Source organism: Rhamphochromis sp. 'chilingali' (genome assembly GCF_963969265.1).
Source record: "Rhamphochromis sp. 'chilingali' genome assembly, chromosome: 1".
Classification (NCBI taxonomy): Eukaryota; Metazoa; Chordata; class Actinopteri; order Cichliformes; family Cichlidae; genus Rhamphochromis; species Rhamphochromis sp. 'chilingali'.
In genome coordinates this window covers 46,494,913-46,522,076 of record NC_137929.1, presented here as the reverse complement: position 1 = coordinate 46,522,076, position 27,164 = coordinate 46,494,913, and the positions used below count along the sequence as shown (strand labels likewise).

General features: G+C 38.6%; 1 protein-coding gene across 6 annotated transcripts in view; it reads right to left on the bottom strand.

The window, feature by feature from the left end:
• LOC308385078 (uncharacterized protein) overlaps window positions 1-27,164 on the bottom strand; it is a 49,040-nt gene that overhangs the window by 14,094 nt on the left and 7,782 nt on the right. For 5 of the 6 annotated variants that reach the window (XR_013969456.1, XM_080863820.1, XM_080863824.1 and 2 more), the window contains exons 3-28: window positions 22,812-22,873; window positions 22,072-22,110; window positions 21,680-21,946; window positions 20,939-21,222; window positions 20,312-20,529; window positions 19,892-20,026; window positions 17,459-17,557; window positions 17,235-17,296; window positions 14,873-17,145; window positions 14,314-14,505; window positions 14,178-14,212; window positions 13,651-13,782; window positions 13,322-13,450; window positions 12,662-12,700; window positions 12,414-12,542; window positions 12,182-12,308; window positions 11,269-11,439; window positions 11,141-11,172; window positions 10,442-10,606; window positions 10,170-10,304; window positions 4,535-4,573; window positions 4,301-4,441; window positions 2,310-2,398; window positions 2,172-2,195; window positions 1,225-1,750; window positions 1,058-1,120 (exon numbers count right to left, since the gene is read on the bottom strand). Coding sequence is in view for 5 of the 6 variants with exons in the window: in XM_080863820.1 (XP_080719946.1) it covers window positions 1,058-1,120; window positions 1,225-1,750; window positions 2,172-2,195; window positions 2,310-2,398; window positions 4,301-4,441; window positions 4,535-4,573; window positions 10,170-10,304; window positions 10,442-10,606; window positions 11,141-11,172; window positions 11,269-11,439; window positions 12,182-12,308; window positions 12,414-12,542; window positions 12,662-12,700; window positions 13,322-13,450; window positions 13,651-13,782; window positions 14,178-14,212; window positions 14,314-14,505; window positions 14,873-17,145; window positions 17,235-17,296; window positions 17,459-17,557; window positions 19,892-20,026; window positions 20,312-20,529; window positions 20,939-21,222; window positions 21,680-21,946; window positions 22,072-22,110; window positions 22,812-22,873 (5,607 nt within the window). In the remaining variant the exon portion in view is untranslated. The remainder of the gene's footprint in view (window positions 1-1,057; window positions 1,121-1,224; window positions 1,751-2,171; window positions 2,196-2,309; window positions 2,399-4,300; window positions 4,442-4,534; window positions 4,574-10,169; window positions 10,305-10,441; window positions 10,607-11,140; window positions 11,173-11,268; window positions 11,440-12,181; window positions 12,309-12,413; window positions 12,543-12,661; window positions 12,701-13,321; window positions 13,451-13,650; window positions 13,783-14,177; window positions 14,213-14,313; window positions 14,506-14,872; window positions 17,146-17,234; window positions 17,297-17,458; window positions 17,558-19,891; window positions 20,027-20,311; window positions 20,530-20,938; window positions 21,223-21,679; window positions 21,947-22,071; window positions 22,111-22,811; window positions 22,874-27,164) is intronic. The other variant, XM_080863823.1, reaches the window with a different exon arrangement.

Sequence of the window (27,164 nt, the reverse complement as noted above, 5' to 3'; positions counted from 1 at the left end):
ATACCAGTACCAAACCGGTACTTTTGAAATGGTGCCAGTGCTTAAACGGTGCTCGAACCGGTGCTTAAAGAATGGAGAACACAAAATTGGTCCAAAAACCTCTCATGTTCAGCTGTTTTTTGTAAAAAGATAACAATGTTAGCCTTTTCAGCAGCTATAGGGGATTTATGGCATCACTCTTGGCTGGAAGCAGTGCTTAAACAATGGAAAAAACAAACTTTGTCCAAAAACCTCTCATATTTAGCAGTTTTCCACTTTTTCTTTGGTCATTTTAGCCTTTTTGGCCAGGGTGAAGGGAGTATCTGCCATCAAACAAGAAGACAGCCGCATGTAGCTATGATGATGTTTGCTAGTTCACCTTACATGCATTAATGTAATAACGTGGTTAGCCTACTCAACGTAAATTACACACGAACTACATTAAGCTACTCACGCAGGGAAGAACTGCTGTGTCTGCCATCATCATCCGTCATCATTTCTGCTACACTGGCAGGGCTAGAGGGCAGGACTCTAATCTTCGGGTTTTTGGGGGATGTTGCTAACCCCGGGTCCGATAACAGGCACCACACCCGCAGTAGATGTGCACGGTCTCGCGGCAAGCTATCAAATACGGCGCATTTCTCGGCTTTTAACAAAATGCTATACGTCGCCATGTGTTTCATCAGATTTGAGGAGTTACCTCCGTTGCACAGTATCACCTTAAAGCACTTGTTGCAGGCTGCTGAGTTTACATCTTTTGCTGTGAAGTACAGCCAGACTTTGACCGCTTCGCTTTGGGCATTTTTAATCTTTAGCTCTGCTCTAAAAGAACGTACGTACCTGGGCCCACCTACTACGCTCGCAAAGGTAAAATGATTGGCTGGAATCCAAAGTGTATGACATCTCAGGAAAAGAAAAAAGCACCGCAATGTGCGCTGCTTTTCGGTCTGGTTACTACCGGTGCCATTACCGGTACCCATCCCTAATCATATCATAGTTTAGTGGGTTTGATTCTATATACACTGTATGTTTATGCATATATGCAGACCAAATTTGAAGGTAGAAGTAAGGAACTCACCTTTTCTTCCATTTTCTCTTTACCCAAGTCACTTCTAGAGGTTGTTTCTCTCTTGCTGGGGCTCTAAAAAGATAAAGATTGCTTACTACTTTACTTCACAAAAATATGGCAGGTCATAGTTAGAACATTTTTGGCACTTTGCAAATACACTTTTTGCCAGATATTACCATTTTATCCACAGTCTGTGTCTTGGTTCCCTGAATCAATATGGGCTCGTCAGCATTAATATAAGGAAGTTCTTTGATCATTTCCTTAGACTTTGTCAGACTTCTGACTTGAGGAGCAGGGGTAGAAGCAGCTGAAAAAGTTCTTCCATCAGCAGAGGTGACTGAAATTACTGGTGACCCTTCTTCCCCTACCCTCCCTTCTGCCTTCTCTACATCCTGACTCGCCTGAAGAGCAACGGTGGATGTTATAATCTCAGTTCCTGGTTTATCACTGGCTTCTTCCATTTCTTGGTCACTTGTTGCACTTTGTCCTGCTGTGAGAGACTTAGAAATGTTCGAACTAACTGATACTGCTGGTTGAGCAGAACCAGAGGTACTTGTTTGCTGAAGAGTTTGCTCCCCTTTATCAGAAAGAGAAGACTGTGCTCCACTTATCACAGTCGGGAACTTAACATCTGTGGTGTCCAGTTCAAGATTTACTTTAATCTCACTGGAGTCTTGCAGACGCTGTTTTAGGCTCTTCAAACTAAAATCAAAAGCAGAAAATCTTTGTTAGTTGTCCACAAAAAACAAGTTTGTTTTCACAAAAATGGTTACACATAACATGTTACAAAACAGAGAAAGAAACAAATATCATTTCCAATTTTTTGTTCAGCAGTTATTAGCTTAAGACACATTTACATAAACTGCCTGTTTTGTTTCTCCACATCTTTTAGAGCCAGTTCATTATAAAAATTAGAGAAAAAACAAAAAACAACGCACCCCCCCCCCCCAAAAAAAAACCCAACAGGAAACCATACTTTGGCAAAATAATATGAGCCTATTATTTTTTCGTCAAACCAAGAATCCGAAAACCCAAAATGTTTAGTATTAGAACTGTTTTAACTTCTACAGGAGAAGCTGCACCCAGATTCAGGAATTGTCATATTAGAAAGAGAAATACTCACGTTTCAATGCGACGAACTTTTTTCCTGTATAGAGGATAAAAAAGGAGACGGTCTAAGGGTCTATTTTCATAACAAATAAATACGTAATTTATTCTAATAATTTATTCATCTCTTCCCCTATTTTAGTGAAAGTCATACCAAATTACATTCGTAGATAAATGTTCATTTGAAGCAATCTTCTCCAACACCTCTGTTACAAGACTAGATTCTGCCATCTCAATGTAAATCTGAGAATAGAAATAGTCATAAGAAAAGCCCAAAGACAAAAAGGAAAACGTTTCTTAAAAAGTGATAATAGACATTAACAATTCTTATTTTTTTAAACTCGTTCATGCTTTAGTTTACCCAAGCAAAGGTGCAGTATGAACTACAATATGACTGAACATGAAACGCATACATAGATGGGAACATAGATGCAAAATTTATGCTATAGCGATCCTGACTGAAATACAGTGGGATGCAAAAGTTTGGACAACCTTGTTAATAGTCATTATTTTCCTGTATAAATCGTTGGTTGTTACAATAAAAAATGTCAGTTAAATATATCATATAGGAGACACACACAGTGATATTTAGGAAGTGAAATGAAGTTTATTGGATTTACAGAAAGTGTGCAATAATTGTTTAAACAAAATCAGGCAGGAGCATAAATTTGGGCACTGTTGTCATTTTATTGATTCCAAAACCTTTAGAACTAATTATTGGAACTCAAATTGGCTTGGTAAGCTCAGTGACCCCTGACCAAAATACACAGGTGAATCCAATAATAAGAAAGAGTATTTAAGGGGGTCAATTGTAAGTTTCCCTCTTTTAATTTTCTCTGATGAGTAGCAACATGGGGGTCTAAAAACAACTCTCAAATGACCTGAAGACAAAGATTGTTCACCATCATGGTTTAAGGGAAGGATACAAAAATGTCTCAGAGATTTAAGCCGTCTGTTTCCACTGTTAGGAACATATTGAGAAAATGGACGACCACAGGCTCAGTTCAAGTTAAGGCTCGAAGTGGCAGACCAAGAAAAATCTCAGATAGACAGAAGCGACGAACAGTGAGAACAGTCAGAGTCAACCCACAGACCAGCACCAAAGACCTACAACATCATCTTGCAGCAGATGGAGTCACTGTGCATCGTTCAACCATTCAGCACACTTTACACAAGGAGATGCTGTATGCGAGAGTGATGCAGAGGAAGTCTTTTCTCTGCCCACAGCACAAACAGAGCCGCTTGAGGTTTGCTAAAGCACATTTGGAATAAGGTGCTGTGGACTGATGAAAGTAAAATTTAGTTATTAGGGCATAACAAGGGGCGTTATGCATGGAGGAAAAAGAACACAGCATTCCAAGAAAAACACCTGCTACCTACAGTAAAATATGGTGGTGGCTCCATCATGCTGTGGGGCTGTGTGGCCAGTGCAGGGACTGGGAATCTTGTGAAAGTTGAGGGACACATGGATTCCACTCAGTATCAGCAGATTCTGGAGACCAATGTCCAGGAATCCGTGGCAAAGCTGAAGCTGCGCCAGGGCTGGATTTTTCAACAAGAAACACTACTCAAAACCCACAAAGGCATTCATGCAGAGGAACAAGTACAACGTTCTGGAACGGCCATCTCAGTCCCCAGACCTGAATATTACTGAAAATCTGTCTTGAGTTAAAGAGAGCTGTCCATGCTCAGAAGCCATCAAACCTGAATGAACTAGAGATGTTTTGTAAAGAGGAATGGTCCAAAATACCTTCAACCACACATTGGAACCTACAGGAAGCGTTTAGAGGCTGTAATTTCTGCAAAAGGCGGATCTACTAAATATTGATTTCATTTCTTATTTTGTGGTGCCCAAATTTATGCACCTGCCTGATTTAGTTTAAACAATTTTTGCACGCTTTCTGTAAATACAATAAACTTCATTTCACTTCTCAAATATCACTGTGTGTGTCTTCTATATGATATATTTAACTGACATTTTTTATTGTAACAATCAACGATTTATACAGGAAAATAATGACTATTAACAAGGTTGCCCAAACTTTTGCATCCCACTGTAAGTAAAACCGTTAATGCAGTCATGCAACTGAAAACACAGGGAGGAGGGGGGGGGGGGGGGGGGGGGGGTGTAGGTGTGTGTCGTACCCTGTTAGCAAGTGGCAAGAATCTGACAAAAGAACCACTGAATACCACCACTTGCATGACCATCATGATGAGGTCCACAGATGTCTCAGAGATCTCCACACAGATCAGCCGCTCCTCCAGAGGCTCTGAATCTGGAACATGCTGAAAAACAATGAAAAGCTGCTGTTAAGGAGCAGGAAATAGAAAAACTTTTTTTGGATGACTACAGATATAATTAAGTGATAGCTTACTTACAATATTGCTCCATTTCATCAGATTTCTGTACATGACCTCCTACAAAAAGATGTTAAAAGATATTGTCACACACATTGCTATTCTGTAAATTCAATTATCCAACTCATAAACTGTATGCAGTAAACAGCATACAGTTTTAGAAAATGTATAAATTATGTAACTATATCAAACATTTTGAAAAATTATCCAACCAAAATTGTAAAACACGTCCCTATCCCAAAGGTATAATTAAATTTTATTTATATAGTGCCAAATCACAACAGCTGCCTCAAGGTGCTGTAAGGTACATTGCATTACATTTTTAGGTATTTTTTAAGTCATAAATCAAAACATAACATCAAACAGCTTCACAATAGTACCGCAATGTGGGTAAAATTCGGGGCAGAGCATAACGAGTAAATGCACCGGATGAAAGTCAAACTAATTTGCGTCAAACGCCAAATTGAACAAGTGGGTTTTAGGTGCGATTTAAACAATTGAATAGACTCAGACGTAAGGACATCAACTGGGAGATTGTTCCAGAGTCCCCTTTGGGTGGAGCAATGTTTGGCACAGTGTGTTTTGGGGTTTAAAAGCCACAGAAACACGGTATCAAGAAAAAAAAAAATGTGTCTCAACTGTTCCGATACTCCTGACACACACCAGATCAACTAAAGGTTTTCGCTTAGGCAGCGGTTGTCCTTCTCTCCTGGATTGGCTGGAGCTTCCGAGCTTTGACAAAAGTCCAGATAGGATAACCACATTTACGCAGGGCCTTCTTAATGTGATGTTCTTCTGCTTTCCTGGCTGCTTTGTCTGTGGGGATGGTGTTCGCTCTGTGTTGTAGCGTCCCAATGACACCTAATTAATCCTTGGTCCACCCCAAGGATCAGGTCCCCCGACACAAACAGAGTAACATAGTGTACGCTGTCAAGTGCCAGGAGGAGTGCCAGGATTTATAAATCGGGGAAACCATACAACCTCTGGCAAAGCGGATGACACCACACAGAAGAGCTACCTCTTCTGTCTGGTGTCATCTGCAGTTTATTTACACCTATAGGCCAGTGGACACTCTTTCAATGACGAGGATGTACACATCCTGGACAGGGAGGAACGCTGGTTTGAGCGCGGAGTCAAGGAGGCCATTTACGTGAAAAGGGAAAGACCATCTCTGAATCGAGGAGGGGGCCTAAGGGTACATCTTTCGCCATCTTACAATGCTGTGATTGCAGCTACTCCCCAACTCTCTGTGAATGGTACTCATGGCCATTGATCAGTGGGCTTTGATCAGTGGTTGTTGATCAATGGTCATGAGAATTTGCATAATAATGATGAAGGAACCATTGTTCCTTCAGTGTATGGAACGCCAGGACTGCCATAATGAATTAATTAAATACACCATTAAATGATTAATTAAATGTGACAATAATTAATTAAAATTGGAATTAATTAAATAAATAGTTATGACACATGTAATTAATTAATTATTGACACATTTAATTCATTATTTATGTATTTCACATTTTAATTAATTATTGACACATTTAATTATTTAATGATATATTTATTTATTTCATTTTGGCAGTCCTGGCGCCTGGCTCTCATCTTGAAATAATTTTATCTGTCAGCCTCACCCATCAAACTCAGGGGGCGGGGTTAACGCTGCCCATGCAGCTTCTCTAACATTTGATTGGTTGCCGTGCAAAGTAAGTCAAAACAGGTCGATCCTAGATAATCGATTGCTTGTGTAGACTTGGGGCAGCCAGGTATCCCAGAATGCAGATCAAATCACAGGCAGCAATGGTGGTGGTGTAGTTTTAAAATACCCCGTTTTTCTGTCACCAGCTACACTTTTAACAGTGTTTTAGCCGCGAATGTCGCGCCGTATGTCTGGTCAGGTTGTCAACATAGAACATGTTTGCAAAAGTGCTCAGATGTTTTCAGAGATTTCACTAGCTCTGCTAACAGTTAGCATGCAGAGTGCACCCAGGGGGTTACGTTAACCGGTTTGTTTACATATTCCACTCTCCGTGTTCCACATGTTGCATTCGCAGATTCTCATTTTCACCGAACGATCGTCTCTTTCCGCCTGGTCTTGTGTCTCTGTGCTTCTGTAACATAAAGAACGAGCTGACATTTTTCTCACGAAGCCTGCGACCAGCTCAACAGACCCTCAGTTTACCTGCATGCATCCTCCTCCTCATCTGTCAGCTGTTTAACACCTGCTGCTAATTCAAGAAACACGCCTACGTTACCTGGTGATAGTCACAGTTTAACTGGGCAGCCGGTGCTCGATATAAAGCAATGTCAGCGCATTTTTCTGCACAAGATAAGTAAATATAGTGTTTTCCCCGAGCGCAGAGCTGCTGGAGTTTGTTTCCTTACAGAGCACTTTATAGGCGAACCAGCATCATCAGCGGCTGATGTCCAATCACCAGCACACAGCTTTGAAACCTCAGCTGAGTTTTAGCTCTCAGTGGTTAAACGCTGGACTTCATTCACTCAGGTTCTGTCTGTCGGGTCACGTTTACTTCGCTGTTTTATTTACAACTGAGCAAATCGGTTTGGCTGAGGTTAAAGTTACGTTTCATAACTGCATAGTTTCACAGACGTTTAATGGTTCACTGGCACATGTGTTAGACTGAACTATTCGCTTTTCTTTATCTGGTGTGTTTTGGATTTAACAGTGAATTTTGAGATTAAACTGACTTTTAAAATGTTTTTATACAAAGAGGAAAGAGAAGGCGCATTTCCACCGAGAGGAGCAGGGTTTGCAACAGCATGTTCAACATGAAGTCTGCAACCTGGACAGAAATATTATATCATCTGTTTTTTAATGGTTCTTCAACTGTATTCTAAGCACCAGCTGTCTGTTAGAATGTGATTTTTTCTCTCTCTCTGTTGGCAGACGTATAAAAATGCGCAGGAAAATCTGACGTGCATGGCGAACTTCACCGACGATATTTAGGGAGGAATAAACACGCATCAAACATAAATGAACCATTTGCCTGTCTCCATAATTGAGAGCATTTTCTCTTCTTATGTCAACACTCTCTCTCTCTCTCTTTTTTTTTTTTTTTGCTTTTTCGGTCATGTTATGTTTACCTGTCAAAGGCTTGTTACAAACTATGAAACACATCGTGCAGACTTCTGGATGTTAGAAGAAAACTAATACTGCTCATGAAGGAGACTAAAGGCAGGAAGGTGTCCTTTAAAACTAAACATGTTAATAGGACCTCCCTATTTATATCATAGTTTATGATATAGCACGTGTATTTCAGTAATAGCCTGCTGATTTCAGTGTAGTGGTGAACAGTCACACAGCTCACGTAGGCGTTATCTGTGATACTCCTTAACTATAATTTATCCAAGTTAACTTCAGTTAACCATTCAGACAGTTCTTTTGCAATGAAAAACATAAACACTCATGCTGCCGGTAGGTTTCCTCAGTGCCAGCTGTTAACATTATAGCTGCTTATGCAGTAACCATGGTAACCACGGACTGAGCGGCTGGATCGACGGAGGTCAGACAACAATTTTACATGTATGATCTTAAAACAGGACACAGCCACTATACGTGCTGGCCTCATGTCAAATGTGAAGGCAGACTGAGTCTATGTTTGACGTTTGTTTATATCTAATCTTCCTTTTCAAACATTTAAACAGCAGCGAGTCTGCAGCTGAGGGAATACAAACTCAAATTGTCGGAACAGGTTTGCTCGTTTCTTGGATTCATTTGGTGATTTATTAAATGTATAACTGTTATTCTAATCTGCTGCTGAGTCTCTTACACTTTTCTTTATGCTGTATATTTTCACGTCTCTGGAATAGTTGGAAGTTAGATAGTCAGCTGGGAAACTTTGTGTTAACTCATGGAGCTGAGGATATCGTGGATATGCTGACCTCGCTGCGTGGTGTACAGGGCCGTTTACCCTCATGATTAATATTCACAATAAAAATATTAGCCGAACATCATGAAGTCTGTATGTGTTTCATAGTGTCGAACAACCTTTGTGCAGTTAAAGCCAGCAGTTACTACATGACGGAAACACCAACGTTATCTCTTTTACGCGTTTATACACAGGTCACGCTGATTACTGAACAAAAACCCAAAGATCAGATGTTAAACAGATTTATTTGCTCTCTCGCCTCCTTAAACATGTTTTTAATGTTAGTTATAATTCAGAATTGGCGACTGAAACACGTAGGACACATAAGAACATCAGGAAATAAAACACCGATAAATATAACCTCAGTAAAAGAAGTCAGCGGGGGTTACTACAGCTGTGTACCGGGGCCTGCGCTTTGTCGGTGGGATTGCTTGCGAGGCGAGCGGGTCTATCCCACGCTTTGCCGTGAGACTGGGCAGACATCTCCGAAATCATCGAAGCACTTTTGCAAAGAGGCTGTATCTTGACAAACCGACCAGACACATGAAGATTAAACCACTACATTCTCGGCTAAAAAAATATTAAAACGGTATTTGGTGACACACAAACAGGGTTTTTCAAAGCTCAGTTCTGTTAGCTTCCACATGCAGGTTGTTGTGTGCTAGAAACAATGGCCACCAGGCCAAAGCAATGGTTTTGACTCGATCAGCGTTAACCCCGCCCCCTGAGTTTGATGGGTGAGGCTGACAGATACAATTATTTCAAGATGAGAGCCAGGCGCCAGGACTGCCAAAATGAAATAAATAAATATATCATTAAATAATTAATTAAATGTGTCAATAATTAATTAAAATGTGAAATACATAAATAATTAATTAAATGTGTCAATAATTAATTAAATGTGTCAATAATTAATTAAAATGTGAAATACATAAATAATTAATTAAATGTGTCAATAATTAATTACATGTGTCATAACTATTTATTTAATTAATTAATTCCAATTTTAATTAATTATTGCCACATTTAATTAATTATTTAATGGTGTATTTAATTAATTCATTATGGCAGTCCTGGCGTTCCATATCAGTGGGCTGGTTTCAGTCATTATGCAAATGTACTGTTTATAAGATTGGGGAAACCTGCAGTCAGCTGAGACTGAAGAAGTCACTTGGATGAGTGACGAAACGTTTCTCCCACTGAAAACGCTACGTCCAGATGAACAGAATCAACTTTTGGAGATGGTTGTCAACTGGTTGCATTCAGGTTATAGTCCCATATAAAGGCAAAGTTATCAAGCATGTATGTTATTTTGTAGTTAAATTGAAATCCTGCAGGAACAAGATAAAAATTTATTTCAGATTCTAGCTGGACTCTAAAGTTAAGAAATTGAGGTGAATTTGTATGTTTATACTACGTAACAGTTAATCAGTGTATTATCATGAACAGACTGCATGTAATTGCTAACTTAAACCCATTAATTCACAAAATGATTCACTGACTCTGCCTTATAGTTTGTTTTTTTTGTCGCAGTCTTGATACGCCAAAGATGGTAACTGACTGCGCGTGGCCACAGCCCTGGTCCCCACCTTTGAATAAACTACATCAAAGGCAACAAGACTGCAAGTTCATTGTACAAAGTCGCAATGGTTTTGGTTGTGCCAGTCTCCAACTATCATCCAACCATCTTCCCTATGATTTGATCATAGTTCAGCAAAATAACAGACCGAATAACACATCAAAGTTTTGGACGGAGCTTTCCATACCTCAGTGGATCCAGGATGCATGTCCTGTAACACGAAGTGGATATTGAGTATCTGACCTCCGACAGAAATAGGATTTTTCCTGTGCAGTTGAACAAAACTGGTACAGGCATTCCAGTCACTGAAGTACACGAAGGCCTGTAGGTTAGGATAGAAAAAGCCTCAGATAAAAATAAAAGTTTTCAATAAAGCTTTGTTTGATTTAAAAAAACAAAAACAAATGAGGAATATTAAAATGTCTGTGCTTGTGTCAGTCTTCAGCATCTATTCCTCACCCTCCTCTGCAGTGATAAAACGATGATCTTGTAGTACAGAGTATGAAGATTATGAACAGGGAAATGGTGCCACACCAGCTTGGCGACATCCTCGTGTCGGTAGTTCCCTTCTGGCAAACCGGTCAGCATAATGTGGGGGAAAACAGAGCCTGGAGGACGGTTTTTCTATAGGACACAAAGTTAATTCAAAGAGGGGGGAAAAAAAAGCAGAGGCAACACCTGCACATTGTGCTTCCTTTGATAAAGTCATTAACTATTTTATGCTATTTGATACTGAAAACAGTTCATGACATTTTACATAATTAAGCACAGATTTTCAGAATGTAATGAACATGGGATAAAAATGCAGATTTCATATATATTCATATCAAAATGATGAGCATGGAGCTTAGAACTGGAGATCAGGGGTGATTGGACGATTGACTCAAAAGCATTACAACATTATTTCTTTAGCAATTAAGAAGAAAATGACAAAAGTTGGTTCAAAGAGAAGCATTTGCAGATTAAGATTCAGCCAGTTTCTCCAAACTTCCAAGGGTGGTTATGCAAACAATTTTCAAACCACTTTCTTAGCCAAATGTTATATCTAGTTGGTAAACAATATCTTATCACAAGTAATTAAAATTACAATTTTCTTGTTACTTGACCAGATTGGAGAATTTATATTAAAAAAAAAATTTAAAAAAAAAAAGTGCTTACCTGTTTTTTTGTCAGCTGGACCGTCACAAAATCTATAAGTCAAAAATAAACAGAGTCACATGTAAGAGCCACTTATTTCCTACATTTTGAATCTGGAGTTAAGTTCTAGTTTAATTTGTTTTTCTCACCTGGGATGACAAACCAAGGAGATGTGGTAGGGAACAAAAAGGGATACGTTTTCATTGTAACCCAAAATGGTGAAATGCTTCCCTGAGGAACGCCAAAATTTGCTGTTGGGATTGTTGCCCCTTCAGTGACAACCTTGCTGTCCGGCAAAGCTTTCGCTGCCAGTCTAGGTGCTGCACAAACAAAACGAAAAAAAAAAGAAAAAAAAGAGAGCTTTATTTTAATTTATTAAATGCTTTGATTTTGACATTTCCTATTTACCATCATATCATTCCAATTATTTTAAGATATTTAACATATAAAAAAAAAAAAAAAATAGTGACTAGCTGCTGAGGCAGTTTGTTTTTGTTTTCAATGTAGCAGGCAACAGAATTTTAAGTCAAGGTTAATTCTGTTGTATGCATGTATGGCACACGGTTGGTGTGGTCGTGATAATTTTGTGAGGCCACATAAAGGCTCAGATGAGCTTGCCAAAGTTCTACAAGTTGTCCCTCCATCGCTTGTGTCCAGATCACACGCTACACTGCCGTGCTGCTCTTTTCATCTTCATTTCTGTGTTTGCGTGTGCACAGTGTGAGAGGCTGCGTTGACACCCTCACGACGGCCGACAGGATTTCAAACAGGTTTGATTTTCTTATGACCAAAAGATTGATGCTCGGGAGCTGGTCGAGGTCGCTTCTCGTTACCCCATGTATACTACACAATGCACGACATACGATTAAGGTGAAAATCGGGCCGATCCCCAAAACTGTTGCACGACGGAAAAATCGACTCTAAATGGGCCAAAAATCACTCAGTGTATGCCCAGCATAAGGGTTACCAGTTACCCTTAAGGATATTTTTAGCTACCTATTATGTAACTCCCCATACATCTACATCTCATCTGCTTTATTTTATCCAAAAACAAAGACTTACGTCTTGCTGTGGATTCATTTCTTGGTATCTTAATCCTGTAGACATTATGGGCAAAGCCCTGTTTCAGGAGGCTGTACCAAACTCCGAGTCGATCAGCATCGTAAATGGACTCAAATTCAATAAACACCTAGAACAGACATGCATAAACATGAAAGATAAGAGAAGATAAGACAACAATGTCTTTTTTGTTTAAATCCTCGTAATCAAATGTATGAACAGGTGTGTTTTTAACCTTGTTGAGGAGAGGCAGGTAGTTTTTGACAGAACCGATTTTTTCCAAAGCTTCCCTGAGATCATTGGTCTCACTTGGTGAGATATTCTTGATGTAGATTACTGTTGATCCATCATCAGTTGTCTGCTGCTTTAAGAAGAGCCAGCAAACGTTCAAACAAATACAAAGAGTTTATTTTTGTTTGTTCATTTGATATGTTATATTTACAAATCTATGTATAATTCAGGGGAGAAAAAAAAGTTACTTACATAATTCACCAGATTCATCAGGGTGCTATAAAACCCAAGCTGAAACATGAATGTAAGAGAACACAGCGTTAAAGGCACTACGCTCTACGGCAAGACATTTCTTACTCTCTTATTTAATTTTGGGTAGTATCATTTCAAACATTTATTGTATGTAAGGTGGTATTTATAAGGCACTTCAGTCTGGAGGGTTTTCTTTTTTCCTTGATACAAATTTAGCAATTTGTGGCGCAGCACAGCAAAAGGCAGCGAAAGATTAATTTATCTAGTTGCATCATCAATAAATCATAATAATTATTCAAAGAACAGACAGTTTGATATTTTCAAGTTAAAAACTTGTAGCAAGGAAATCAAGATAGATAAAAGCTTTTTGCTAATGTTAACCAAGAAGCTTTGAAGTTTGAGGCAACATAAAATATTTTTAAAAAAGAAAATTTTAAGGCCTTAGTATGGTATTTACATGCTCTATTACATTTAAATAATCTAAAAATTCAATTGATAAAAAAACCTACTTTAAACAATATTTTAAAGTTATTTAGTTAATTACCATCCTCTCAGTGCCTTATTTACTAATCTACAGGGATCAACAAGATTGTGCACTAGAAGCATGGCAATTTTTTCCAAACATGCCACAATATACAGTATTTTTGTATTAGTACGTACCGGATTCATTGGAAAGGAGTGGATTAAAAAATCCAAACAAAGTGTGGACCCATTGAGAATAATACTCTTCTCTTTTGACGCTTGAAAAAGCTTTTTTGCCTTCATCAGACTTGGTGCAATGGCAAAAGCCTAGAAGGAAAAGTCACATTTGTTATTATTCCAATTATTCACTGTGCACTGTATACTGTACTTGTGTGTATTTGTGTACTGTGTTGGTGTACACAAATACAAGAAAATGTAGGCTGACCTCACATAAAGAAACCAAAGAGAGATCTAGAAATATACCTGTGGGATCACTGAGTAATGCAGATTTATAACTTGGTACCTACCATACGCATTTGAGGAATAACATAGATGTCATCTTCTAGATATCCAAATTCAAATAGGGTGAGCTGATTGGCAACGTCCGCCTCTGTGTAGCAGCTATTTTCATATTCTGGCAGGTTTGTGATCAACATCACCTTCATTTTAAACAGGAGGGGAAAAGGAGAAATTAGAAGTTAAGATTCAGGAAAGTGAACTTACCCAAACTATTAAGCAGAATGCAACACAGGAGACAAAAGCATGATGACTATCTTGTAAAAAGAAATGTGAAATGCCAAAAGCACCATTTCTGAAAAACAACAACAACAAAAAAACACGTTTTGTTGTCACGTTTGTTGACTAAATTTCCAAATTATCTTTACCAAAGTGGAAAAACATTTGTAATTTTTAAAGACCTACAGATAACACTATTACTTTTGCTAAACATTGATAAAGGATATTTTACTAGATTTTTATTATTCTTTTCGCTACAACTAAAACTGAGAGATAGGTTATTCACACCTTTAAGAAAAAGAAGAAAAAAAAAACTTACCTTTGACGGCAATGTTTTATTATTTTTGAAACAATCTGCGAGGTAGAGTGAACATAAAAACAGTTAAATAAATGGGAGTTTTGATCCAAAAAAAACCCAAATAATGACCCACATACAGGCTTCTGTCATTACTTACTCAGGCGATTTCTATCCATGAGCTTTTCCATCTTCTCCCCAAAAGTCAGGTTGCTAAAACTTTGCTGTTGCTTGCCTGCTGTTGCAGCTGTTGGCTCAGTTTTGGAAGATGCAGCTACTGCAGTCGACACTGCTAAAACATTGCTGACAGTTTTTGACAGGTCCTTTTGACTTGTCACAGCAATCAAAAGATCTTAAAAAGGAGGAGAAGTTTTATTCAGATAGATTGCAGTATTTTGAAAAAGAATTTTAGAAGCAAACCTCATGAACATGTCCACAGGCAGACATAAACTAAAGAAATGGCAGCAAACTCAGTAGGAATGTGTTCATAGAAATGCATTGAGTCCTGTGAAAACTATTTTTCAACATGAGTGTATGTTTTTTCATTATCAGTAACAAAGACACAACCTGTATTTTGTGTCTCCAACAACACTGTCCTACATATTCCATGCAATACTAAAGTCACAACTAATAATGCTAATAATGGTGCCTAACTGTTACCTTACTTATTCCTAAAATATAGAGTTTCAGTTTCACAAGCTTAATGGTATCAAACATACCTTTTTGCTGTGCGACTGTGTTCACACTCTGAACCGTCTGCTTTGCCTCCAGGGCAGCTTCAGTTGAACTTCCTGACATTTGCAGGATTTTTTGTCCTAGTGCAGTTGTGGACTCTGGATCTGGCATCACACTCTGTCGGATCTGTGATGAGGATGGCATTTTTATAGTTGTCTGTGGTGTCTTTAGTGGTGTCTTTAATGGGGTCGAAGGTTTGGGTAGAGATGCATCTAGTATGGTGTCAGCTGTTTCAATTGAAGGTTGATTCTCCTTGAATTTGGTTGCTAGGGCCTTTTTACATGCTCCAATCTCCAGTGATTCAGCACGTTTGGTATCTTTTGCATCTACATCAACACTGGTAGATTCTACTGGGTGCTTTGTTTCAGAAGCTGCGAGATTTCTTGTTTCAAGAACCTTGGTTGTGTTTTCAAGCACTGTTGCAGATTTTTGAATCTCCAAAGTTTCTGTGTTTTTGACAATGGTCTGTGTCGTATCAGTAGAGCTTTCAACTTCCATGGACTCTGTCTCTTTTGTTTTTCCAGATTCTAGTGATTCACTGTGTTTGGCCTCTTTTGTCTCAGCTCTGGTCTGCAGTCTCTGAGGGTGATCAATTGTTGGTGTGGTCTTGGTTGTACTGGCTGGTGTCTGACCCTCACTCGATTTGGCTAGTAAGGCCTTTTTCTCAGCAAAATGTTCGACTTCCATTGCCTCGTCCACATCATTTTTGGCAGATCCAGGATCTTGAACCTTTGTATCCTCAAAGCAATCCTCAGTGTGTTTGGGCTCTTTTGTCTCAACTTTCAACAATTTTGCCTGCTGCTGTGTTTCAGAAACTGATACATTTTTTGTCTCAGGAATCTTGGTTTTCTTTTCGTGAACTATTCCAGATTCTTGAACCTCTGAATTCTTGTAGGATTCTGTTTTTTTTATGGTAGTCTGTGTTCTATGAGGTGTATGAATCGGATATTTTGTTGGAGATACATCAAGTGTAATCTGAGTTGTGCTGGTTGGTGTCTGATCCTTATTGGATTCAGTTAGTTCAGTTGTTCTGTCAGTAAAATGTTCTGTGGGCTGTGTCACTTTTTTATTCCCAGAATCAAGTGGTTCAGTATGGCTGGCCTCTTTTGTCTCAGCTTTGGCTAATTCTGTCTGCTGCTTCATTTCAGAAGCAGACGCATTTCTTGCTCTGTCTTCCGGCATAACTGCAGATTCTTGAACATTTATATCACTTTTGGGAGTCTTGAAGGTCTCATCAGGCTTATTTTCTGAAGCTTTAGGTTTGGGTGGAACATTTGTGGCATGAACTGTGTCCAACATGCCTTTTTGCTCCTCTTGACCCTTTTCGATCCTTTCAGGTGTCTGCTTTGTATCCAAAGCAGCTTGAGCTGAGCTCCCTAAAGTCTGTAGTGGTGTTTGTCCTATTTCAGAGGACTCTGGTTCTCGTAAGCATTTGCTACCGGAAAAACTTTCAATTTCCATGGGCTCTACGACTTTTGTATTCACAGACTCTAATAGTTGAGTGTGTTTGACCTCTTTTTCCTTCTGATTAACTTTTTCATCAGCCTGGTTCTTTGTTTCAGAAGCTGTTGCATTTCTTGTTTCAAGTACCTTGGTTGTCTCCTCACTCACCACTGTTGGCTGCTGAAACTTCATTTCCATTTCTGGTGGCTTTAAAGTCTCTACACCAGGCTTATCTTCTGACGTTTTAGATTGAACATTAGTGCCCTTTACAGTAATTTCTTCCACATTTAATGTTGTTGAAGTTCCTGTTGCAGCCAATTGTTGTAATTGACTTTGAGGTTTGTCGATAGTTGAGGCCGTTTGTGCTTGGGCAACTAAGACCTTTGCACGAGTGACAATTGCAGTTCCTTTAATTGGATTCACAGTCTTTTTTGACAATTGGACCACCTTGACTGTATCTTTAGATGCAACTACAGAGCTTTTAGCATTGCTTTCAGATCTTTTGAGGGCAGGTCTTTGTTTTGAGACGGCATCACCCTGCTGCTTTCCTGAACTTTTGGAATCATTACAACCTTTAAGATTTGAAGCATCTTTCTTCTCTTGAACAACATTTACAGCTCCTTTTGCAGCTACTTTGCCTTGCTTTAAGGTTTTGGAAATCGGTTTTGTTGAGACACTTTTTGCTTTGGAAACCAAGACTTTTGCTTTAGTAACAAGTTTGCCTGTTGTATTTTTTTTGTCTCCAGATGACAAAGACAACGGCTTTTTAAAAGAATTTCCAGTTGAAGCAGATTTAGTTGACTTGACGATTTTTCTGTGAAGAAAAGATTTTAATAAGTGCAAATGACAGGAACAAAGAGAATCTCAATCGAGATGAAGGTCTGAATGTCAAGCATATCTTACTTCGGTGGAAGCTTCTGTTGTTTTTTGGAAAAGGTTGGAAGAGGCTTCTTTGTAATAGTATTCTGTAAACAGATTTAGTTTGAATAAACATGAAAAAGTATAATATATTAAATTACATAATAAAATTAGTAAAAGAAATACAGTATAATGATGCTACAGCAATACATTCCAAGTTTTGACAGTTTGACCATAATTAAAAAAACAACTCAGAAAAGGTACAATACCTGTTCTCTGACAACAGTGACTGGTATTCCTTTTATGTCGATGCTCTTTAACTTTTTCAGTTTTTGAGCATCCTCTTCTTTCATGAAATTCACTTTTGCCTACATGTGCAAATAAACACACAAAGTGAAATCATTGTGATTATTTCAACCATCTAGACTATGTCCCCACTATATTCACAAACTAAAGGTCAGATTTACCATGTGGGGCAAATTAGCCAGAGACCACATTCACATTCAGTACCAAGACCAGCACAAAACAGTGGTTCAAAAACAAGCAGACATAACAGCAATCAACTAAACTAAATTTTAATTAGGTATAGGTTGTTTTTTTGTTTTGTTTTTTTAAATCTTCTCTTCTAAAACAGCACTTCAAATCATGTAATGGCATGTTTTTTTACACAAGCCCGAACTGTCAAATATTGCTCATAAAAAGAGATTTTTTGGGATGAAAAGCATGTTTTGCTGCTTGGATAATCCCCAACCAAACAGCAAAGCAATAACCAAAAACAGAACAAGGGCACTTCTATACATGTTTATGTAACTCAGAGTTATGTTAGGTTATTGTAAAACTTTCAGTCATGTAAAAGAGAAAGAGCAGGTTGATATGGGCTCAAATTATGGTCATAAATATTTTGTACTTGTAAATCAGGATTTGTATGTGTAAAAAGAATTTGTGTGCGCGTAAAAAAGATTTGTGTGTTAAAAGAATTTGTGTGTGTGTGTAAAAAAGATTTGTGTGTGGACTTAGCCAAAAAACTACGTGAGAAAGTCTGCACTCAAGTTTCAAGTTACAAGTACGGATTTTGACCCTATTTTTCTTCCTTTGATCTGATTGGCCAATGTCATGTCAATCACAAATTTAACTATCCAATCTGAGAACAGATGGGTTTGGCTGTCGAAGGGGTGCTTTTTTGAACTGCACGTCCTTGAAGGGTAATAGTTTGAAGCTGGAAGATCTCTATATAAATATCTGGTAGAAGCTAGGTCCCCTAACTTTCAGCAGCTGAAAGGATAAAGTTGTGGTATATCAGTGGTTAGAAATACCATTATTACTTTAGGATTAGTTTAACACAACGTCAGGGCTGACCCGGGACCATTGCTGTGAGTCACAGTGCGCAGCATAAAGGTCCTTTCACATCGGACGCAGCATGTGCTGCTAATGCTAACTGCTAACTAAAAGCCAGGGATCCAGAATTTGTTGCACTGGCTGCTGGGCTCTGTGGGTTGTTGCAGCAGCTCTACCTGTACTAGATGCACCTGCTCCTTGTCGTTTCTATCTCTAATTTTTTTTCTTTTCAAGAGTTTTTTTTTTGCTGGTTCTTCAAATGTTCAATAAAAACATGTATGCTCATTCATAACGAAGGACAGCTTTGTAATTATCCCCACTAGTGAAGACTATCATTTTCACAACACTGCCCCCCCCCCGCCGGAGGTTCGCAGCGCTGTTGAAAAGGTTCAGGAGATCCCTGTATTAAGCATGTAAACCTGTGACACAAAAATCACAAAACTCAGACCACCACAGACTGTTTTCCTGGTGATGAAGGAAAACCTGGGCTGGCATGTAAAAGGGCATTTATTCCGTTCAAGGACCTGCAGTTCAAAAAAGCACCCCTCAAACAGCCAAACCCATCTGTTCTCTGATTGGATAGTTAAATTTGTGATTGACATGACATTGGCCAATCAGATCAAAGGAAGAAAAATAGGGTCAAAATCCGCACTTGTAACTTGAAACTTGAGTGCAGACTTTCTCACGTAGTTTTGCCTAAGTCCATACACAAATCTTTGTTACACACACACACACACACACACACACACAAATCTTTGTTACACACACACACACACACACAAATCTTTGTTACACACACACACACACACACACACACACACACACACACACACACGCACACAAATCTTTGTTACACACACAAATTCTTTTTACACATACAAATCCTGATTTACAAGTACACAATATTTATGACCACAATTTGAGCCCATACATTGAGGTCAAGGGCATATGTACCACCTTCATAAGGTCCAATTAAAGCATTTCAGTCAGGTTGAGGTCTGGACTTTTACTATTGCACGGTCTAACTGTGGGGTGAATTTACTAGAACGTCCACTCCTGAGAAGATTGCCTTTGAATATTTTCCACTTGTGAAGAATCTTTCTAACTTTAGAATGGTGGACTACAAATAGTGGTATAAATAGCCTAAAAATACAGATTGACTGATAATAATAACTGACTATCTAAGATCATTGCTTATGTCTTTCCTCCTTGGCATTGTGTTAACACACACCTAAATAGTCCATATGCTCACACTTCCTTAGAAACCTTAGAAATGACAAAGGGTGTACTTCCTTTTTCACATGACTCCATGTACCACATACCTTTATAGCAAAAACATATCAGCTGATTACTCCCACTATACATACCTCTAGCTTGGACCTGTACAGTACAATGGACTCTGTTTTTCCAAAATGTTCCACAGCAGCAACCACGTCTTCATGAGAAAAAGTTTCGACAATCCCATGTAATTTGACCATTGTTGAAGTAAAAGATTTACTAGCCTGTGCAAACAGACAAAAAAAAAAATAAAAATCAGTAACTAACTATAGACTTGACTGTGAATGATTGAAACTAGTTCCGTTTATAATTTGTTTGGTGTAGACAAACACATCCTTGTCTGTCGACGAGTCCTGTTAGTCATAAGGAAAACTTTTCTTTTAATTGTTTCTTTCTTTTCCCTTTATCACAGATCAAAACATTTTCTCAGTGCCTTAGACCCAAAAGTTGAGGATGAAAGAAGGAACTATATTACTTAGCACTCCTTAACTGTTGGCAAACACACCAACCTTAGGCTTTGAAGAGGTACTTGCTTCACTCTTATGAAGTCCAGGTTTACTTTCAGATGACTTGGTGGTCTTCGCCTTCTTTGAGGAGGAGGAGGATGTAGAAGCAGAGGATGATAATGATAATGGTGACTTCATCTTGGCTAGCTCAGCCAGTATGACAGGAGCGATTGTTTCAGCTATGGCCTCCAGGTCAGACTTTTTTGACAAAGAGTGGAGACCTAGAAGGACAAAGATGGAAAAAGAGTCACACTTTGGTGGTTCATATGTCTAAACAGAGAAGGTTATCCTGTCAGTTGGAGTGTTTTATAAAAAAAAAAAAACAGAGATAGGTGAAATTTCTGTAATTTCAGTAGTTATTTTATTTATTTTTTAAAGTTAAATGGTAAATGGCCTGTATTTGTATAGCGCTTTACTTAGTCGCTATGGATCACATAGACAGACAGACAGACACACAGACACACATACATACATACAGAACATTTTCACTATACTCCACAGCAGTATAGTGAAAATGCTGTGGAGTATGAATTTGATCATGTTTGACAATGAAAACATACATTTGGAAGTGGGAGAAATGTATTAATTATGAGTATATTTTAAGTTATATGTATGTGCACACTGCCAAACCTGTGGTTTCCAGCAGCTGTTTAGCAAGTCTTTTTGTACTGCTGTCCAACTTCTTTTGTTGAGGCCTCTTTTCTGATGATGAGCTCTTATGACTTCTGCTCAGTGGCAAACGCTTATCATCTTGTCTCCTTGTCAGCAATCGTCTTTCATCACTCCTCTTTTGTAGTAACTGTTTCCCATCTCTCCTTTTCGGTGAGGATCGTCTTTCACGGCTCCTTGAATGTGATTGATAATGCAAGGAGGCAAGATAGTCCTTCCGTGGGGAGAAGGAACGAGACCGGGACCTAGAAAGTAAGAATCAAACATTTTTTTCAAAAAGTGGTTCAGTATGACTGGCCTCTTTTGTCTCAGCTTTGGCTAATTCTGTCTGCTGCTTCATTTCAGAAGCAGACGCATTTCTTGCTCTGTCTTCCGGCATAACTGCAGATTCTTGAACATTTGTATCACTTTTGGGAGTCTTGAAGGTCTCATCAGGCTTATTTTCTGAAGCTTTAGGTTTGGGTGGAACATTTGTGGCATGAACTGTGTCCAACATGCCTTTTTGCTCCTCTTGACCCTTTTCGATCCTTTCAATAAGGACATTTTCAAAACTGCCAATGAAATACCTCAAAGAAAAATTTCTATTACAAATCCAGTAAGGATAAAAAGATCAAACCTAACACTGATGCCATGATACAATTCACTGGAATGGAAATCTTTTATTTATTTATTTATTTATTTATTTATTTTTTTAAATCGGACCTGCGAGCACGTCTGGAGCTGTTTGGCGTTTGTGATCCACTACTGAGTTTCTCTCTTCTCTCCCCAGAGCTGTAGTGGTGGTGAGGGCTCTTTGAGCGAGAGCATAAATAGCTTCCATGTTTAGGCCTTCTGCCATCCAAACCAAGGCGGCGACGTGGGCTGTGTGAGCGAGAACGGGAATGACTCTCACGCCTGGTTTTCTGATGACGATGCTGGGAAGTTTTGCCAGAGGTGGAGGACGAGGACTTCTTTCCTGTATTTGAAGCACTAATAAGAGCAACAGAGGTTTAAAAAAAAGAAAAAGAAACTATAAATAACTGTAAAAAAAACAAACAAACAAAACCCTGCAAAGCTGCTGTACTTTTAATTTCCCAAAAGACAAAGACTTTTACCTTTGGTACGTCAGTACTTTACCATCCCACTGTGGATATCTGTCAAAATAAATAAATAAATAAATAAATAAATAAATAAAACAATATAAGGGAAATCAAAAATCTATTAAAACAGCAAATGTTTTAAAAATGTAGATTTCTGCAACTACTAATCAATCTTAAAAGCATGATTTCTCGAGGGATCAATTAACCCTGGCAGATCAACCCTATTAACAATGTTGCTTGAGAAAAGTAGCTCACCTTACAATTTTTAAAACTGATTTTGATTACCTCTTCAACAAGCTATAGAGCAGCAGTCCCCAACCCCCGGGCCACGAGAGTTGAGGCTCAGATGTGAAATGTATGATTTTCAGGGTTTTTTGCGTTATTTTGTTGTCGTTTTTATCGTTAACTCTGTTTTCCTGGGTCTTTTCAGGTGTGTTATGAATAAATCTTCTTTTTTTTTCGATACTGGTACTTGTTTTATTTTGTTGTATTTATCCGCGACACCTTAAAGGCCGGTCCGTGAAAAATATTGTCGGGCAAAAACCGGTCTGTGGCGCAAAAAAGGTTGGGGACCACTGCTATAGAGGATATACTACCCATCTAAACTACTAACTCCAAAGCATCAGGAACAATGCTACGAAAGACTTTATAACGTTACAACCACTCATTCTGTTCGGTAATCCACTGAAACGTTAGGCCAAAACGTGTTCAGACATCCCCAGTTAAAGAAAAAGTTAAAAGAAGAAAAGACTGACCGTTTCCGAAGAAGTTTGCAGTTGTCAAGGTGAAAGCTGGTATTCTGGTGAAGGAGCCATTCCTAGTAGTCAGAACAAACATTTTAGATGGGCCTCATTGTCATAGCAAAAGTATTATTAACCACAACCGCTCGGGTGACGTTTTTTCTAACCATCTGACAACCAATGTACTTAGCATTCACAGCAGCCTTTAGACTTCTTTCAAAGTTTGGACATCAGCTGACTGTTCATAAGCCATAGTGGAAAGCAATAAATGTACATACAAGTATGATAAATCTATAAAGACAAAATCCTTAAAGATTGAATAATTTAGCATATTTATAAACAACACCAAATAGGATGGCATGGAAGACCACAGTCATGGATTTAGTAACAAAACAAAAAAAATACAGAAATGTAAAAAGTCTTGCAGGACTCTTGATTCTGCAACATAGGTCTCTTCTGTCCTATGTGTGAATGTGTCAATAAAAATGAGTCCTGAGGTTTGATGTCATTTCAGCAGAGGTCAGGTCTGGATGGAGATGGAAAACAAAAAACAAAAACAAAAACAAAAAAAAAACCCCACCTGTAATTGGTATTTGGGCAGTCAAAGAAGAAGACCCATCCCCCTTTTTCTAAAGGTCTCGCATTGGGGGTTTTCATTTTATAGCACAGTAGTATGCCAAAGTCTTGAACCCCTTGTTTATTTATACTAAAACAGGAAGTAACTACAAGGACTCACTGAAAGTCTGCAAGCAATATCCGGTTGTTCAGTGATGACGCGACGAATCCTACTTCCGGGTCTAAAGTAGTCTGCGTTTAATATGGCTTTTGTGTTGTTAACATGTTTAATGTTATGTATTTTCTTCTATTTTATCTCAAAAAGCTCCTAAAACAGTCAGTGATCCCTGTTGACCTCCCTCTGCTTTTATTACCAGTAATCATTTATTTAAGCTCAGTTTTTAAAACCTTAGGATGTAACTACAGCCCAGCCCATGCAGCAGTATATGAATGACTAACCTCGTATTGTGGATGGATTGTCTCAGTTGTTCTCCTGGCTGAAGTTTGGTCCTTTTACAGCATCCTGCCATGCGATTACATTTGTTCCTGACCACCGAGAACACTCACGTTAACTTTTATCGAGTGGAAAAAAGTTAGCTTGTTTATATTATGCTAACATAGCTGTGTCGCTAGCGGTCACGTAGCACATCATTATATACCAGCTAGCCAAACTTCAGTAACCCTACAAACGTCACTGCTGTTTAGTTTTCTGTCTTCATTTATGCTGGAAGTGATAACAGAGCTGTACGTTTTAATTTGTTTCCAAAACCCCGCAGTCAGGACATGCTATATTGTATTTAGATAGAAGCTAGCGAGCTAACTCCCTGCTAACTTCTAACTCCGTTAAATGTCATAAATTCCGTTTTCATGGATGCCTGGATGTTAAACTAGAGCTGGGCGATATGAGATTTTTTCATATCACGATATGTTTTTTTCATTTCAGGCAATAACGATATCTATCACGATATAAGCCAAATAACTATATTTGTAAGATTTAAATGTGCCGTTGCTCACAAGTAAAATGTGAAATAATCAGCAGCTTGTTTTTATTTAAATATTTATTTCCCATAATAAGTTCAACAGGGTAGATGTACTTAAGGAACATGAGACTTTTTCAGATAAATAAAGGCAAATATTGCAAACTACACAAAAGGCAGCCGCTAAAGCGTTTAAGTTTCAAAATAGAACAAATGAAACAGACTAAATTGTCAATTCCACTTAGAAACAAAGTATTAATTCTAAAAATAAATCTTAGTTTGTTTTACAGAAGAACAGACAAAACTGACTAACTTTTGTCAATATCAAATAAACTGAGAACTAAAAGGAAATTCTCAATCTCTCCTTGTTGTATAGCTGAGCTTTTCAAACAGTTTTAACAGTTACTTTAGTTTGACAAAAGCCGAATGACGAATTAGCGCTTCCAGTCAGAGACTGAGGCTACGTCCACACGTACACGGGTATTTTTGAAAACGGAGATTTTCCGTTTTCGTTTTAAAAAATAATCCCGTCCACACATAAAAGCAGAAATGAAGGAAAATGCTGCTATGAACATGCCAAAGCAGCAGGTGGCGCTAGATTCCTAACCGTGCAGAAATGTTGGCCAATCAGAAGTCTAGAAGCCTCGGTGGGAAAAAGTAAACAAAGCTGGGGCATAGAAGCAGAACCGAGTCGTATGTGTGGAGGGACAGTAACTGTGTGTGTATATGTAAGCATTTAAACACTGCAGAGAGTAGAACAGTAACAGTATTGTAGAAATTCATTTCACCGAAACAATAACGTGGCGCACAGTGTGACGCATGCATCAGTTTATTGTATTTCCAGACTTGCTTTCGGCACAATTTACAGTGCACGCTACTCTGTTTTTGTCAGACTTGAAATAGCCGAAATACCTTCACACTACGGAACTTCTATGGCTCTTCCGTTCGACAATCTCTCCGGAATTGGAACCATCATCTGTTTTCTCTTCGGTCACACTCTGTTGATTTTTCTAGTCGGCACACTCATTTCCTCCATTACGCGCTGGCTCCATTACCCGCTGGCTGCTTCCCAAACAAACACGTGCGGCTTGGCACTTGTGCTGTACGTAACAAGTCACGCGACGTGACGCTGCGGCTGTGATTGGTTCGGCTCTGCGCTACTTAATTTGGATTGGCTGACCTTTTTTTTTTTTTTTTTTTTTAAGAGGACAAGAGCGGCGAGGTCTATCGCGATAGCTTAATTTCTCTATCGAGTAAAAGTTATATCGCGATACATATCGTTATCGTTCTATCGCCCAGCTCTATGTTACACTCAATTGTTACACCTGGTAGAGCAGAACGCTGATCATTTTATTAAAGATGAAAGACTTTAGACAGTTTTTCAACTCTTAGTAATGCCATAGTGATCGTTTGATATATGGACCTGCAGCGGAGTTTAGACCCAGACACGGCTAGTGACGTCAGACTGAACAATCGGATAGAAATAAACTTTATGAGGGCAAGACAAGAGTTTTTAAATAACATCTGGATACCAATATTTGGAATGGTAAATTGTTAAATGGCCTGCATTTGTATAGCGCTTTACTTAGTCCCTAAGGACCCCAAAGCGCTTTACACTACATTCAGTCATCCACCCAGTCACACACACATTGACACACTGTTGATGGCAAGCTACATTGTAGCCACACCCACCCCGGGGCGCACTGACAGAGGAGAGGCTGCTGGACACTGGCGCCACCTGGCCCTCTGACCACCAGATGTTATTAAAAAAGGTTCTTGACAGCCACCCTTCCACTGAGACCATGATGAGGCTTCAGTGAACAGGAGATTGTTCAACTGAAGGGCCACATGCATGTTGCAGGTCTTTTTTTTTTTCCTGTCTCTGAAGGACATGACTTTCAGGTACTGTTTATCTGCTTTAAATAGTTTTTCCAATACTGTCACTTCTCTTTTCTTGCACTTGTCCAGCTTCCTCAAAATATTTTAAGGACACATGCTAAGGTTTTGGCTAATGGCTCTTTTGGAATCATCTTTTTGGCGCAAAACCACTACACGTTCTGCAGTGGTCAGAAAGTGTTATCTTTGGCAATTTACATGTATTTGACTAAAAATGTATTTCTGCAACAAGCTGACAAAGTGCGTAAAATTACAATTTAAAAAGAATTAGTTGCCTAGTTATCGGTTTTGTGTAGACACACTAGTGGTTCAACCTGTGGGCTTGCTGGATTTTTTTTTATTGGTTGAATCATTCATAGATCAGTGTTAACTGGTTTAACAAACAAACAAAAAACATTCCTCTGAAAATTGTTTGGTACAAGAACTGGAGTGAAATGAGTGAAAAAGCAGCCAATGTCCAAAGACAATCTTTGAAAGTCCTTCATAAAGCCTGGAGAACTATTGCTCAATACCATTTGCAATAACAATTGCATCTCTGGATCCTTGGAAAGGAAATGCAAGGGGCTCAAGACTTTTGCAGCATACTATAGAACATCTTAATTTTGCTTCACAATCTCAACCAATGACTGTCACTGCAAGATGACTGCTACTCTTCTTAAGACAGTAACTGTTCTTAAGTGGATGGCTGTAAACTAAATATGAATTAGGGGGAAAAGTCATCTTTCTGATGCTCATGTTCCTCAGATTTGCAGACTCTTCATCTTCACTTATAGTTTTCTTTTTGTTGGGCAGAAACTTCCAATTTGCCATTATTGTTAAATTAAATTAGAAAAAGGGTAACTATGAATTACTTTCAGAGACTAACGCAGCTCGGATAATCCAATCTTAACTATTTTCCCCATAAATACAACATCTGGCAATCTCCCTTGTGCCCTAAGTG